The sequence below is a fragment of the Heptranchias perlo genome, chromosome 6 (assembly GCF_035084215.1).
Source record: "Heptranchias perlo isolate sHepPer1 chromosome 6, sHepPer1.hap1, whole genome shotgun sequence".
Lineage (NCBI taxonomy): Eukaryota > Metazoa > Chordata > Chondrichthyes > Hexanchiformes > Hexanchidae > Heptranchias > Heptranchias perlo.
Genome location: NC_090330.1, coordinates 52,108,160 through 52,123,503, shown reverse-complemented (window position 1 = coordinate 52,123,503; position 15,344 = coordinate 52,108,160). Strand labels below are relative to the sequence as shown.

At 46.3% G+C, this 15,344-nt stretch overlaps 1 protein-coding gene across 9 annotated transcripts in view; it reads left to right on the top strand.

Moving 5' to 3' along the window:
- The window catches only part of sytl2a (synaptotagmin-like 2a), a 156,596-nt gene that overhangs the window by 136,701 nt on the left and 4,551 nt on the right, over positions 1-15,344 (top strand). For all 9 annotated transcript variants that reach the window (XM_067986277.1, XM_067986276.1, XM_067986275.1 and 6 more), the window contains 4 exons: positions 3,404-3,506; positions 8,657-8,818; positions 14,489-14,564; positions 14,646-14,736. In XM_067986277.1, the coding sequence (XP_067842378.1) occupies positions 3,404-3,506; positions 8,657-8,818; positions 14,489-14,564; positions 14,646-14,736 (432 nt within the window). The remainder of the gene's footprint in view (positions 1-3,403; positions 3,507-8,656; positions 8,819-14,488; positions 14,565-14,645; positions 14,737-15,344) is intronic.

Sequence of the window (15,344 nt, the reverse complement as noted above, 5' to 3'; positions counted from 1 at the left end):
CCCGGCTCCAACCCGCCCACTTCCGGGTTCCCCAGTGACACGCTGACATGCGTGCGCAGCCCCCGCATGTGGGACTCCCACCGGCTTGGTGCCATTTGAAGCAATTAAACAGGTACTTCAGGTCGTTTACAGAGCTGATTGACCTAATATTTTAGGAGGGGTGGGATTTTGCAATGAACTGAGACTGTTTCCCGTACTGGGGGAAACACTCCCAGTTGAAATGGACGTGTTGCAGCCATCAGCCTGTGGCAGCTGCAAAGGTCCATTTGACAGGTTTGGGGGGTGGGGGGAAGACCCTCACTCATTGCAGGAGGCCACTCTGTCACTTTGGACAAAGTTTGGCCTCCACCACCCTCCTCCTAACAATAAAATTCACAAACTTGCACACTTACCCCGTTGTCCAGACACATGTACCTACCTTGCAGACCCCCTCAAATGTACATCTTCCGGATGGGGGCCGCCGTAGCTGCAGTCATGACCTCCTCGGAGGACGAACAGCATCACCAGCCTTGCCAGCCACGCCGTCCACCTCTGACACGTGGAGCCCCACAACAGAGTGCTGTGACACATCAACCTGCACTACCCTCGCCACAGGGTCTACAGACCGAGGCTCAGCTTCCTGGACTTCTCTGAGCAGCAGTGCACACGGAGGCTCAGAGTCACTCGACATGTAGTCGTGGACATCTGCAGCCTTCTTCATGCCAAGCTGCTCGCGGCTGGCCCGAGCACCATCTTCTTACCACCACTGCCCTCAACAACTTCTCCTCCGCATCCTTTCATGGTGCCACCGGGGATATCGCCGACGTCTCTCAGTCGTCTGCACAAAAGAGCCCTGCAAATACACCTACACCCACTCTGCAGTGACACAATGGGTGGCATCAGTTGTGGGTCTTCATTGTGATCCTCAGGAAAGGGCATTATTGCACAAACCAGACAAGATTCGCAAAGATGTGGCACTAGTGGTGACAATATAATATGTTATGTGAGTTGATCAGAGATTAAATATAGGTAAAAACCATGACAAACCCTCAAACACCCTTGTGCATCCCCTTCATGCTCACGACACGTTTGCCTTACGCTTCCTACTGCACATACGTGATGCATGCCCTGTGGCTGCAGCACAGGTAGTGGCAGGTTGAGTGAGGCTGACCGTTAAAGAGATGCCTGAGAGGGTGAGTATGAGATAGAGCCATGAGATTGTATGAGGATTGGGTTGAGTGGTAGTGGCGGGATGAGTACTGGCGAGGATGAGCTTTGAGTGTGTGTGAGGGGTGATGTGATAGAATAGTGTTGGCAGTGCAGAAGGAGATGTGGGGTGGGGGCGGTGATGTGGCAGATGGAGTGTAGGGGAATGAGTAAGTGTACTCACTTCGGCTGACCTACTTAGATCATTGAAGCGCCTCCTGCACTGTATGCAGGTGCGCGATATGTTGGTGGTGCAGGTGACCTTCTCTGCCACCTCTAGCCAGGCCTTCTTGGTGGCAGAGGCAGGCCGCTTCCTCCCGCCTGCCAGGGGGAGGGTCTCTGTCCTCCCCCTCCTCCTCACCCCATGCAATAATACCTGGAGTGAGGCATCATTAAACCTGGGAGCAGCCTTCCCCCTGGGCTGCTCCATGCTGTAATTTTTCCTATTTCCTGCAGCATCAGTCAGTGGAGGACTGCCCCTTTAAATAGGGCTCCTCCAGCTGACAGACGATGCTGTGCATGCGCAGTCCACTCAACAACAACAACAACTTGCATTTATATAGGACCGTTAATGTACTAAAATGTCCCAGGCGCTTCACAGGAGCATTATCAAACAAAATTTGACACCAAGCCACATAAGGAGGTATTAGGACAGGTGACCAAGAGCTTGGTCAAAGAGCGTTTTAAGGAGCGTTTTAAAGGAGGAGAGAAAGGTAGAGAGACAGAGAGGTTTAGGGAGGGAATTCCAAAGCTTAGGGCCTAGGCAGCTGAAGGCATGGCTGCCGATGGTGGAGTGATTAAAACCAAGGATGCGCAAGAGGCAAGAATTGGAGGAGTCCAGAGATCTCGGAGGGTTGTAGGGCTGGAGGAAGTTACAGAGATGGGGGGGCTGGGGGGCGTGAGGCCATGGAGGGATTTAAATACAAGGATGAGAATTTTAAAATCGAGGCGTTCCCGAACCAGGAACCAATGTAGGTCAGTGAGCACAGGGGTGATGGGAGAACGGGACTTGGTGCAAGTTAGGATACGGGCAGCACAGTTTTGAATGGGCTCAAGTTTATGGAGGGTGGAAGTTGGGAGGCCAGCCAGGAGAGCATTGGAATAGTCCAGTCTGGAGGTAACAAAGACATGGATGAGAGTATCAGCAGCAGATGAGCTGAGGTAGGGGCGATGTTACGGAGTTGGAAGTAGGCGGACTTGATGATGGAGCGGATATGTGGTCGAAAGCTCATCTTGGTCAAATGAGGCTGTAGTTTGCAAGGACAGAGGGTTTTTTGAGGAGGAGGGTGATGACGCAGATTTGAAGGGAAGGGGAACAGTACCTGAGGAGAGGGAACCATTAACAATATCAGCTAACATGGGGCCAGGAAGGGAAGTTGGATGGTCAGCAGTTTAGTGGGAATAGGGTCGAGGGAGCAGGAGGTGGATCTCATAGAGTCATAGAAAGTTACGGCACAGAAGGAGGCCATTCGGCCCATCGTGTCCCTTCTAGCCAAAAAAGAGCTATCCAGCCTAATCCCACTTTCCAGCACTTGGTCTGTAGCCCTGTAGGTTATGGGACTTCAAGTGCACATCCAAGTACTTTTTAAATGAGTTGAGGGTTTCTGCCTTTATTCCTTTCAGGCAGTGAGTTCCAGACCCCACCACCCTCTGAGTGAAAAAATTTCTCCTCAGCTCCCCTCTAATCCTTCTACCAATTACTTTAAATCTATGCCCCCTGGTCACTGACCCCTCTGCTAAGAGAAATAGGTCCTCCCTTTCCACTCTATCTAGTCCTGTCATAATTTTATATACCTCAATTAAATCTCCACTCAGCCTCCTTTGCTGCAAAGAAAACAACCCCAGCCTATCCAATCTTTTCTCATAGCTAAAATTCTCCAGCCCTGGCAACATCCTCGTAAATCTCCTCTGTACCCTCTCTAGTGCAATCACCTCTTTCCTGTAATGTGGTGACCAGAACTGTACAAAGTACTCAAGCTGTGGCCTAACCAATGTTTTATGCAGTTCTAGCATAACCTCCCTGCTCTTATATTCTCTCATGGTCAAGATGAACTCAGAGAGGGCATGAGGTGAGATAGGAGAGAAACTAGAGAACTCAACGGTAATTATCTTGCGATCAGAATGGGCCGGATTAAAATGCAGGCTCCAGCAGTTAAAAAGAGATCACAGAAATCGATCTGTTCAATTTTACCTCATTGTAAGTCTTTGGTTGTTTTAGATATGTGAAAAGTTACCTGCTTCCAGATAAAATTAAAATGGGTAAGAGGAAAACATCAGTGAAAAAGAAAACCTTGAATCCAGTCTACAATGAAATACTAAGGGTAAGAGAGGACATTTTTTTTTTCTGTGCTATATTGAGTTTAGCTGTGAATAACTTCTTGTCAGAGTCTTTTCATAACATTTCATTTTGAAATGTACATCAATAAATAAATGAAATTACCAGATCCAAAGATATTTTTAGCCTGCTCGCTGGTGAATGACCCTGTTCTGTTCAGCCTCTAGTGATGACTTGTCAGAAAGTTCAAGGATTATGTCAATTTATTTTACTACTAAAATGTTCTAAGCAAGTTTCACAGTGCGACAGTAGTGATATGACACCTACAGAGGCACCGCAACTCAGGAAAGATATATTGGCCTTGGTGGGACTGTGCAGATTCACCAGAATTATACCGGGTCTTAAAGGGTTAAATTATGAGGCCAGCTTGCATAAATTTGGTTTGTATTCCCTTGAGTTTAGAACGTTGAGGGGCGATTGAATCAAGGTGTTTAAAATGATAAAGGAATGCGATAGGGTAGATACAGAGAAACTATTTCCTCTGGTGGGGGAAATCCAGAACAAGAGGGCATAATCTTAATATTAAAGCTAGGAGTGAAATCAGGAAGCATTTTTTCACACAAAGGGTAGTGGAAATATGGAACTGTCTTCCCCCAAAAGGCTGTGGATGTTGGGTTGATTGAAATTTTCAAGACTGAGATCAATGGCTTTTTGTTAGGTAAAGGTATCAAGGGACACGGAACAAAGGCGAGTAAATGGAGGCGAGATAAGAATCATGATCTAATAAAATGATGATGTGGAGATGCCGGTGATGGACTGGGGTTGACAATTGTAAACAATTTTACAACACCAAGTTATAGTCCAGCAATTTTATTTTAAATTCACAAGCTTTCGGAGGCTTCCTCCTTCCTCAGGTAAATGTTCAGGAGCTCCTCGAAGCCTACGCATTTATACATATAGAACAATACATGGTGTTTACAGAATGCCCCTGCAACTGCCCGTTGCCAAGGCAATCACCGTGTTCAGACAGAGAGGTGTCGCACACTCCGCAACCATCTCGCACACTCCGCAACCATCTCATACACCAACTCTACAGCAGACGCCACAACCTCGAAACCAAGATAGAGTCCATACTCTCAACTTGTACTCAGGACACAGCAGACCAGCTACGTTATACCGCCAAACAGACGAGGCAACGGAACTACGCTGCCTACATGAAAACCAAGAGCAGGAAGCTTGAGAAACTCGGCATCACCACCAGCAGCCACCAAGCTTCCCCTGGTACCACGGTTGCAACCACAGGGAAGTCTATTGTCAATTTATCCGACCACACCCTTCAACCAGACGAAATCGAAGTTCTCAGCCGAGGGCTCAATTTCTGCCCCACTACCAAAATGGACCCCACTAGTCTCGCGGCGGACACAGAGGAATTCATCAGGAGAATGAGGCTCCGGGAATTCTACCACAAACCCCAAGATTTCAGCAGCGAACCCAATGAGACAATCGACGATCCGGAACAGCAGACAGAGGGATCCGCGGTACAGCAACCGAAGAGGAAAGAGTCAAACTGGACTCCTCCGGAGGGTCGCTGCCCTCAGCTGGACATGTATGCTCAAGCTGTCAGGAAATACGTCAATGCCAGATTCATCAGCCGCACTCAGAAGACAGTCCAGAATGTCACCCGAGCACAACGCAACGCCATCAACGCTCTCAAGACCAATCGCAACATCGTCATCAAACCAGCGGACAAAGGAGGAGCCATCGTCATACAGAACAGAACGGACTATTGCAAAGAAGCATACCGACAACTGGACAACCAGGAACACTACAGACGGTTACCCGCAGATCCGACCAAAGAACACACCCACCAGCTCAACAAACTGATCAAGACCTTCGATCCAGACCTTCAAAGCATCCTACGCACTCTCATCCCACGTACTCCCCGCGTGGGAGACTTCTACTGCCTCCCAAAGATACACAAAGCCAACACACCCGGACGTCCCATCGTATCAGGCAACGGAACCCTGTGTGAGAACCTCTCTGGATACATCGAGGGCATCCTGAAACCCATCGTACAGGGAACCCCCAGCTTCTGTCGCGACACTACAGACTTCCTACAAAAACTCAGTACCCACGGACCAGTTGAACCAGGAACACTTCTCACCACGATGGACGTCTCGGCACTATACACCAGTATCCCCCACGATGACGGCATCGCTGCGACAGCATCAATACTCAACACCAACAACAGCCAATCTCCGGAAGCCATCCTACAACTCATCCGCTTCATCCTGGATCACAATGTCTTCACCTTCGATAACCAGTTCTTTACCCAAACACACGGAACAGCCATGGGGACCAAATTCGCACCCCAATACGCCAACATTTTCATGCACAAGTTCGAGCAGGACTTCTTCACTGCACAAGACCTCCAACCAACACTATACACCAGATACATCGACGACATTTTCTTTCTATGGACCCACGGCAAGGAATCACTAAAGAGACTACACGATAACATCAACAAGTTCCATCCCACCATCAAGCTCACCATGGACTACTCCTCAGAATCAGTTTCTTTCTTGGACACACGAATCTCCATCAAAGACGGGCACCTCAGCACCTCACTCTACCGCAAGCCCACGGACAACCTCACGATGCTCCACTTTTCCAGCTTCCACCCTAACCACGTCAAAGAGGCCATCCCCTATGGACAGGCCCTGCGAATACACAGGGTCTGCTCAGACGAGGAGGAACGCGATGGACACCTACAGACGCTGAAAGACGCCCTAGTAAGAACGGGATATGACGCTCGACTCATCGATCGACAGTTCCGACGGGCCACAGCAAAAAATCGCATAGACCTCCTCAGGAGACTAACACGGGACGCAACCAACAGAGTACCCTTTGTCGTCCAGTACTTCCCCGGAGCGGAGAAACTACACCATGTTCTCCGCAGCCTTCAACATGTCATCAATGAGGACAAACACCTCGCTATGGCCATCCCCACACCTCCACTACTCGCCTTTAAACAGCCACCCAACCTCAAATAGACCATCGTTCGCAGCAAATTACCTAGCTTTCAAGAGAACAGCGTCCACGACACCACACAACCCTGCCACGGTAACCTCTGCAAGACATGCCAGATCATCGACACAGATACCACCATCACACGAGAGGACACCACCCACCAGGTGCATGGTTCATACTCCTGTGACTCGGCCAACGTTGTCTACCTCATACGTTGCAGGAAAGGATGCCCCAGAGCATGGTACATTGGCGAGACCATGCAGACGCTGCGACAACGGATGAACGGACACCGCGCAACAATCGCCAAACAGGAGGGTTCCCTCCCAGTCGGGGAACACTTCAGCAGTCATGGACATTCATCCACCGACCTTCGGGTAAGCGTACTCCAAGGCGGCCTTCGAGACACACGACAACGCAAAATCGTCGAGCAGAAATTGATAGCCAAGTTCCGCACCCATGAGGACGGCCTCAACCGGGATCTTGGGTTCATGTCACGCTACACGTAACCCCACCAGCGAACAAATGTTATCTGTTTTTAATATAATGGGTCATTTGCTGGCTTTCTCTGCCTTCCGGATGTTTCTGCCTCTATCTGTTTTTTTTCCTGTTTGTTTTTTTGTTGAATGTGTATTCGGGGGTTCTGCAGGTGACACCTCTCTGTCTGAACACGGTGATTGCCTTGGCAACGGGCAGTTGCAGAGGCATTCTGTAAACACCATGTATTGTTCTATATGTATAAATGCGTAGGCTTCGAGGAGCTCCTGAACATTTACCTGAGGAAGGAGGAAGCCTCCGAAAGCTTGTGAATTTAAAATAAAATTGCTGGACTATAACTTGGTGTTGTAAAATTGTTTACAATAATAAAATGATGGAACAGGATTCAGGGGCTGAATGGTCTACTCCCATTCCTATAATGAGTTCTATGCTATTACAGATCAGCTGTGCAGGGTTGATGAGGGGAGAGGAGAGTCTTTACTATTTGCTGCTTATGGTGAAATTGTAAAAATGAGATTAAAGAACACACCTAGGATTTTGAACAGAAGACATTTTCTCCAGGTGAATAGCCCTGGGTCATTTTCAATTACTTCCTATCCTGGGTGCAGAGTAACAGTAGCAGGTGCTTGGGACCTAATTGCAAAACTACCCTCTTGGTCAAGGCATGATTGGCTGGATTTTCATCTGCGATCTTGCCTGAAATTGGGTGAGCTATCAACTGAAAATGGGGCAAAATTGGGCAGCAAGGCCTACTAATGCCTCCCTGACTCGACCTTAATTTTGCTCCCCTTCTATCTCCAGGACTCCTGCTGGCCACCCCTTTCCTGCCTACTGCCAAGAGCAGCCAGGCAGCAGTCCCTGGGGTAGTGGCAGTAAAGCCCTGACATGCTAGGATGGAGGCAAAGTATTGTACTGATCTCCTTTCCCTCCAATTTGACCTGTTTAGTTACCATTATAGGTCTCAATCTTTGGGGCTCTTCCACCCTCTAAGTGCAGTAACAGAGGTCTTCTGGTACTGCAGCAGTATCCCTGCTGCAGCACCACCTGATTTCCCTCTGTTGCAGTGGCAAGTTCTCTCTTGGCACAATCTTGCCTTGATCCTGCCCTGTATGCCTACTTATCCCTAATCCAGGAAAATGGGATAGGTATACAGTGGGGTTGGGGGGTAGGCAGAAGTCCCGCTTTGCTGCTACCTCTCCAGAAAGAGGGAAATCCAGCCCGTTATGTCTCATTATGAAGCCTAAAATGATGAGACAATATAAAAATACCCTTTAGAAAGCACAAAATAATTGCCCTGTCGAGTACATGAGTCCATTACTTGCTGTCATTATGAAATGTGTTGTATATGTTTTTCTATTAGCTTTATAAATTTGTATTTTATTTGTTTAATGTGACTTTTTTCTGAATTCCTGAGCAAATGTTGTGGTTTATGATTTATTTTTCTTCAGAATTGCAAATTTGAGGTGTACACGTGTGAACTAATTGGCAGTAAACACACAAAAGTTTGAAGAATTCTTGATGCATAGTTTAATGAAACATGATTAAGTGCCTGACTAATGTCTAAGAATTTTCTCTTCATGGAAATGTACACTATGGTGACCATATGTTTATCGTTTTTGTTTCTATTCTGATTAAGTGTATTCTATATCTCTCATGTTTTTTTTACTATAGTATAAAATTGAAAAAGCCACCCTGCTGGCTCAGACCCTGAACCTTTCTGTCTGGCACAATGACACATTTGGGCGCAACAATTTTCTAGGTGAAGTGGAAATAGATTTGGAAAAGTGGGATTGGAGCAACAAGAAAATGGACTGGTACAACCTGAAACCAAGGGTAATTTACTTATTTATTTAAAATATTATGTAGTACAAATTTAAAAAGTAAAAAAAACTGCAGTTGTTGGAAATCTGAAATATTAGCCCAGAATGTTGCAACTACTTAGCAGGTCAGTCAGTATCTGTAAAGAAAAAAAGAATAAAGAAAAAGTTAACATTTCAGATATATACCCTTCATCAGAAATGAAAATTAAGATAAGCAAGCATTTTAGTAAGACTGAAAAAATAGAGAGAAAAATTGGAGGACGAAGAAACAACATACTCGGATAGAGAGTTAATGGCTTGAATGACTTGCAAAGTCCTTAATGGAAAACTATTAAATGATACAAAAGATCATCTCAGTGAGGGAATGGAATTGCATTAAAAGAACAAAAGAATAACTTCGGTGAAAGCATGGAAGAGGCCCATACAAACAAAAAGTTGAAATAATAGGAAAAATTTATGGAAGAGAAAAAAATGTAAATACAGAAAACATAGTAGCTAGCTCATCCAACTTCACTCCCTGTCTCAACTTAAATAGATGGCCCCATCAGCTCAAAATATCTCTCCATCTGTATGTTATCAATGCCTTCAGTGTTAGAGGGGGTTTAATTCACATCTCTATGTCTATGCCTCTCCAGCAAATCCAAACCCAAGGCACAAAGCTCATCTCTGTAGCTCAATGTACTTAGTTTTTGCATTTATGGAGCCCCTTTCTTGACCTGAAGACGTTCCGAAGCATTTCAGTTAGTTAACTGCTTTTGAAGTGTTGTAATGTAGCAAAAATGTGGCAGCCAATTTGTGCACAGCAAGGTTCCACAATGTCCAGATATTCTGTTTTTTGTGATTATGGTTGAGGAATAAATGCTGGCCAGGACACTGGGAGAACTCCCCTGCTCCTCTTCAGATAGTGCCATGGGATCTTTTATGTTCACCCGAAAAAGAAGATGGGGGCATATTTAAAGGTCTCATCTGAAAGATGGCACCTTCAACAGTGCTGCACTCCTTCAGTACTGCACTGAAGTGTCAGCCTAGATTATGTGCTCAAGTCTCTGGAGTGGGGATTGAACCCACGACCTTCTGACTCAGAGGCTACCACTGAGCCAAGGCTGACACCTAGGGCAGGATTTCAACTGGGAAATACGGGTGGGTTGGGGCGGGGGGGCATTGAAAATTGCAACAATTTCAGACCCGCCTCCAACACGCCCATTTCCGGTTTTCATGGAGACTGGACGAGGGGCGGGCGATCAACCCACTCTCAGGAGGCGGACTGGTCACTAAAACCTTTCAAGGAAGCTGCGGGCCTCCATTTCAAAAGATTTTGCGATTTCAACCCCTGGGGGCCGGGATTTCCCAGCCTTCTCTTTCACGCCACATGAGAGGAGGCGAGAAGGCCTGACTCTGCAGGTAAGTACCTTTTCTGGCACAGGTTGTGGGCCCGGAGGGGCAGGAGTGCATCCCCCAGGCCCAACAAGCCTACCTGCAGCGACCACCCCCCCCATGACCACTGATTTCCCTCCATCATGCCCCCTGCGCCCACCCATGCCCTGATGTCCTCATGCCACCCCCACCCACCAAACAATCTAAGACTTACCTGAACATTTACCTTTTCACGTCCTCGTCCTTGCTCTGCTCCCGTCCAACTGAGACCAGCCTGTCAATCAGGCCGGCCTCGGCCTTTCGGACGGGAAACCGACAAAAAAAAGACATACGTCAAAATCGTAAGCACGTCCGGGAAACCCGTACTTCCGGGTTTCCCGTCCCCGATTCGACCCTTCCCGGCTCCGGGTCAAAATCCTGGCTGAATGAAAAGAGAATATGCTAGCTACACCTGTCCTGAAAAGAGAAAAAGCAGGCCATCTATGTAAACCCCATAGCCAACACTGTGCTCTGAAGAAGAGTCAACTCCAAAATGTCAGTTTACTTGACCCAACCTCCATCATCAGCATTCCCTGTGGTAAAAAAAAATGGAGGATATAAATTAAGCCTGATATTACTAAATAGAATGTTCAGACCAGAACGCTGCAGAGTTCCCAGGAAAGAAGATAAAATACTGTTACTGAAGTTTGCTCTGAAACAGCTTGGAGCAGTTTTGGAGCCCAAAGATGGAGAGGTCACAATGGGAATGAGAGGGGGAATTCATGTGACGACCTCTTGGGAGCCCAGAGTCACATTTGTAGATAGAATGACAGTGTTCATAAAATCGCTCATCTAATATGCATTTGGCCTTCGCCAATGTAAAGGAGACCACACCTGAGCAGAAAATACAGTTTATTATATTGGATGAAATACAAGCAAATGTTTTTTTCAAATGGAAGGAGTGTTTGGGGCCTAGACAATAGTGTGGGACAAGGCAAATGGACAGGTGTTATGTTATGTATTTAGGGATGGGCAATAAATGCTGGCCTTGGCAGCGATGCCCACATCCCATGAACGAAAAAAAAATGTATTCAGTATGAGAAAAGGCCATCAGACCCATATGTGTGCTTGACACACTTTTTACATCCCCATGTCCCCACCTTTCCATCCTTCTTTCCTCCCCTCAATCACCTGGGAGAGGCAAAAAACAGAGACCTATTGCCAGTTCATGAATCTCTGTCAAATATTCCTCTCCAGTCCCTCAAAGGTGATCAAGCAAGACCCAGAGACAAAATTTAATTGGTTATTACCTAAAATCTTACCTTCCTTCAGCTCTGATTTCATAGTTTACCAGAAATGCATCTTAACACTTTCTTGAAAAACTGCAAGGAGTTAGTCCATACCATCACATCTGGAATGCCATTTGATAAGTCGATCACCTTCTGCGAAAAATAAAACTTCAGCTTATCCAACTTCACTCCCTGCCTCATCATCAACTTATTTGGATGGCCCCATCAGCTCAAAATATCTTTCCATCTGTAAGGTTAGAGATCTGAATTAAATCCCCTCTAAGTTTATTCCTCTCCAGCAAATCCAAACCCAAGGCACAAAGCTCATCTCTGTAGCTCAATGCACTTAAGCTGTCGGTCATCTGCATTATCCTTCTCTGTACTCCAGATGTGATCTTGCCAATACCTAGAATATACTTGTTATTGTGGTCCTAGCTTTATACTGAACACTCTGGTCAATACAACCCAGGACTCCATTCACTTTGGCTGCAGACATTTGACTTACTGGGCTCAATTTTGAAATGGTTGGCAGCAGTGGGAGGGGGGGTGAAGGTGCGCGTGGCAAACCCGAATAAACAAAACTTACCATTTCCGACGCGATCGCGATGTACTTGATGGTGATTAAAGTTCTTTCCGGGTTTCGCACCTGGCAGCCAGCCTGATTGACAGGCTGACTGCCAACAGGAGCTGCAACGCGAGGTGGAGGGGTAGAGAAAGGGGGGGGGGAGAGAGAGAGAGCAAGACGTCATCCGGCGCCGGAATGGAAGATCCGGGGGGAGGAGAGTGGAAGATTGGGGCAGTGAAGATGGGGAGAGATCGTGGGGGGAGACATTGGGGGGGGGTGAAGAGGGGAAGATTGGAGGGGTGAAGAGGGGGAGATCGGAGAGGGAGACATTGGACGTCGGAGCAGGGTGAAAAGGTAGGTTGATTTTGTGTTTTAACTTTGTGCAATGGTTTGTTATTTAATTTATTTTGTTTCTTTTTGCCTGATCTGGCCCTTCACACCTGGTTTCACCAGGCGTGAATCAGAAGCCGTGGGAAAAGTTAAAAATCGTTCTAACTACCTAATATGTCACAAATAAAGTGCCTTAAGTACCTCAATGAGGGACATTTTGTTCTTTAACTATCATCCCGCCGGTTTTAATTGCCAGCGGGACTTCCGGATTCGGGACGCCTGCGCGCACACAGGTGCGTCTGCGGAGAACTCAGAAGTCGGCGGGTTGGAGCTGGCTTCCAAACCCGCACTGCATTTCTGCAATTCCGCCCCCAATGCACCCGCAATTTACGTTTAAAATCAAGCCCACTGATCCTGAACGATTCAAACTCTATCTCCACTCCCAAGTCTTTGTACCCCGTTACTTGGAACTTTCACACAGCCATATCTATCCCTGAATCCTGTGCATTTGCTGCAGTCACACGGAACGGCAGCTAGATAAAGGAGGAACAGTGGTCTGAAAGTGGGGGGGGGGGGTGAGAGGAGAAGATGTGCTTGGTGATGGGATCATATTGTAGATGGTGGAAGACGACATGGCACAGATTTGGGCTAGAGATGGGCAAGGACCTGGGAGGTGGTGATCAAGAACTTGAGAGAAAGGGGAGGTTGGAGATGAGGCGGTAGTTAATGAGAGAAGAGGGGTCAATAGTGGGTTTTTTGAGGAGGAGGTCGTGACGGCAGTGGTTTTGAAAGCGAGGAGGACTGTGCCCAAGGAATGTAAATCTTTTACAATGTCACCTAGCATGGGAAACCCTGCTGTTCTTGTGAGAGCAGGGGAAGGAGCGAGAGCAAAGGCCCAAGAAATAGGCAGACATGGTCAACCACTGTGTAGATAGAGAGAAGTCCAAGGAGGGAAGAGTCAGAGGTGACCACGTGAAAGTGAGGGATGGGTGGAAATTGGAAGCATAATTAATGAAATTCTCAAAATTAGTGAGTAGGAAGCAGCACCAAAGTTGTTCTCAATGTAACAGGGAAAGAAGTCTGGGAGGTGCCTAAGTAGCATTAGAACAAAGTGTTCCACATCTTCTGTGAAAAGATAGACATAGGTGGGATCCATGCGGCTTCCCATAATTGCATCAGCTAACTTAATGAAACTGGAGGATTTTGCAGCTCACCTAGAATTGTTTTTATTATACATTCTCGGGATATAGGTGTCGCTGGCAAGGATAGCATTTATTGCCTATCCCTAGTTGCCCTTTAGAAGGTGGTGGTGGGCCAGCTTCTTGAACCACTGCTGTCCACATGGTGAAGGTACTTCCACAATGCTGTTAGGTAGGGAGTTCCAGGACTTTGTCCCAGCGACAATGAAGAAGCAGTGATATATTTCCAAATTGGATGTCGGACAAGCAGGCTGACAACACAGAGGCAGTGGAGGAGTTGAGAGAGGTAGTGAGGAGGTAGAGCTGGGTGTCATCAGTGTACATATGGAGCCTGATGCCATGTCTTTGCTGAGTGGCAGCATGTAGATGGGGAAGAGGAGGGGACCAAGAATAGATCCTTGGTGGACTCCTGAGGTAACGATGCAGAGGTGAGGAGAGAAGCCATTGATGGAGATGCTCTGGATATGATTGGATAGGTAAGAGTGGAACCAAGTGAGGGCAGTCTCACTCAGATGGACAACAGAGAAGAGGCAATGGTTAGGAAGATGATATCTAGAATTTGAAGTATGAAGTACAGTAAGACAATACATAAAATATAAAATACTTAGACCAAGGACCAGAAGATATGTTTCCTAGAGCTTACATACTTATATGATTCAAGTTGTGTTGTTGGGATTAGTTAACCATCTTATTTCAAAATAGCTTTCTCAGAATTAAGAAAATGAATCATGTACCTTGGTAATTTTCTCCATTTCAGTGTTTGCAAGACAATTCTCGACGCAGAGTATTTCTTTGTTATTGTATAAATGCATTGCTGTGCGTTTGTTTGCATGGTTTTAATGAATTACCTGTTGCACATTTTGAACATAAATTTTGATTTTGTAATGGTAAAATGTTACCTAACAAAGTGTAGACCAAATGATCTTTCTTGCTCATAATTTTTGCAGACACTTTCAACTAACAGAATGGATGACAAAGGTAGCCTAAAAGTGGCTTTCCGTTACATTCCTCAGGGAAACAGAGGTATTTTATCCTTCATTTCTAGTATTAATTTATGGTTATTTGCTGTTGTATCAACATATTAATTGATGTTTCTCTACACAGGAAAAAAAACAGGAGAAGTTCAGATTTGGGTGAAGGAAGCCAGTAATTTACCACAGATTAGGGCAAATCGTTTGGATCCATTTGTTAAATGGTAATAGGATTACTTTACTATTACACGCACTGTGAATTTTATATATATATATATTTCTATATTATACTTGACCATGTCTTCGCCAAAGTAAGCTAGTTTATGAGATCTACCTCCTGCTCCCATGCTGGGTGACATTGTAAAAGATTTACATGCATGGGCACTGACCTCCTCGCTTTCAAAACCACTGTCGCCATGGTCTACTCCTTAAAAAAAACACTATTGACCCCTCTTTTCTCACTACTGCCTCATCTCCAACCTCCCTTTTTTCTCAAGTTTTTGAACATCATCTCGCAGGTCCTTGTCCATCTCTACCACAACTCTTAGTTTGAATCTCTCTAATCAGGTTTTTGCCCCTTCATAGCACCGAAACAATCCCAACCAAAGTCATGTAACTGTGACCATGGTGCATTATCCTTTTTGTCCTCCTCATCCTTTCTACAAGCCTCGACACCATCCTCTTCCACCATTGCTCATCCATTGTCCATCTCTGCAGAACTTTCTTGGCTCCACTCTTAACTATTCAATTGCAGCTACAGCATTTCTACCAATCGCTTCTCTTCCCACTCCCACAGTGTCACCTTCAGAGTCCCCTAAGGATCCATCCTTGG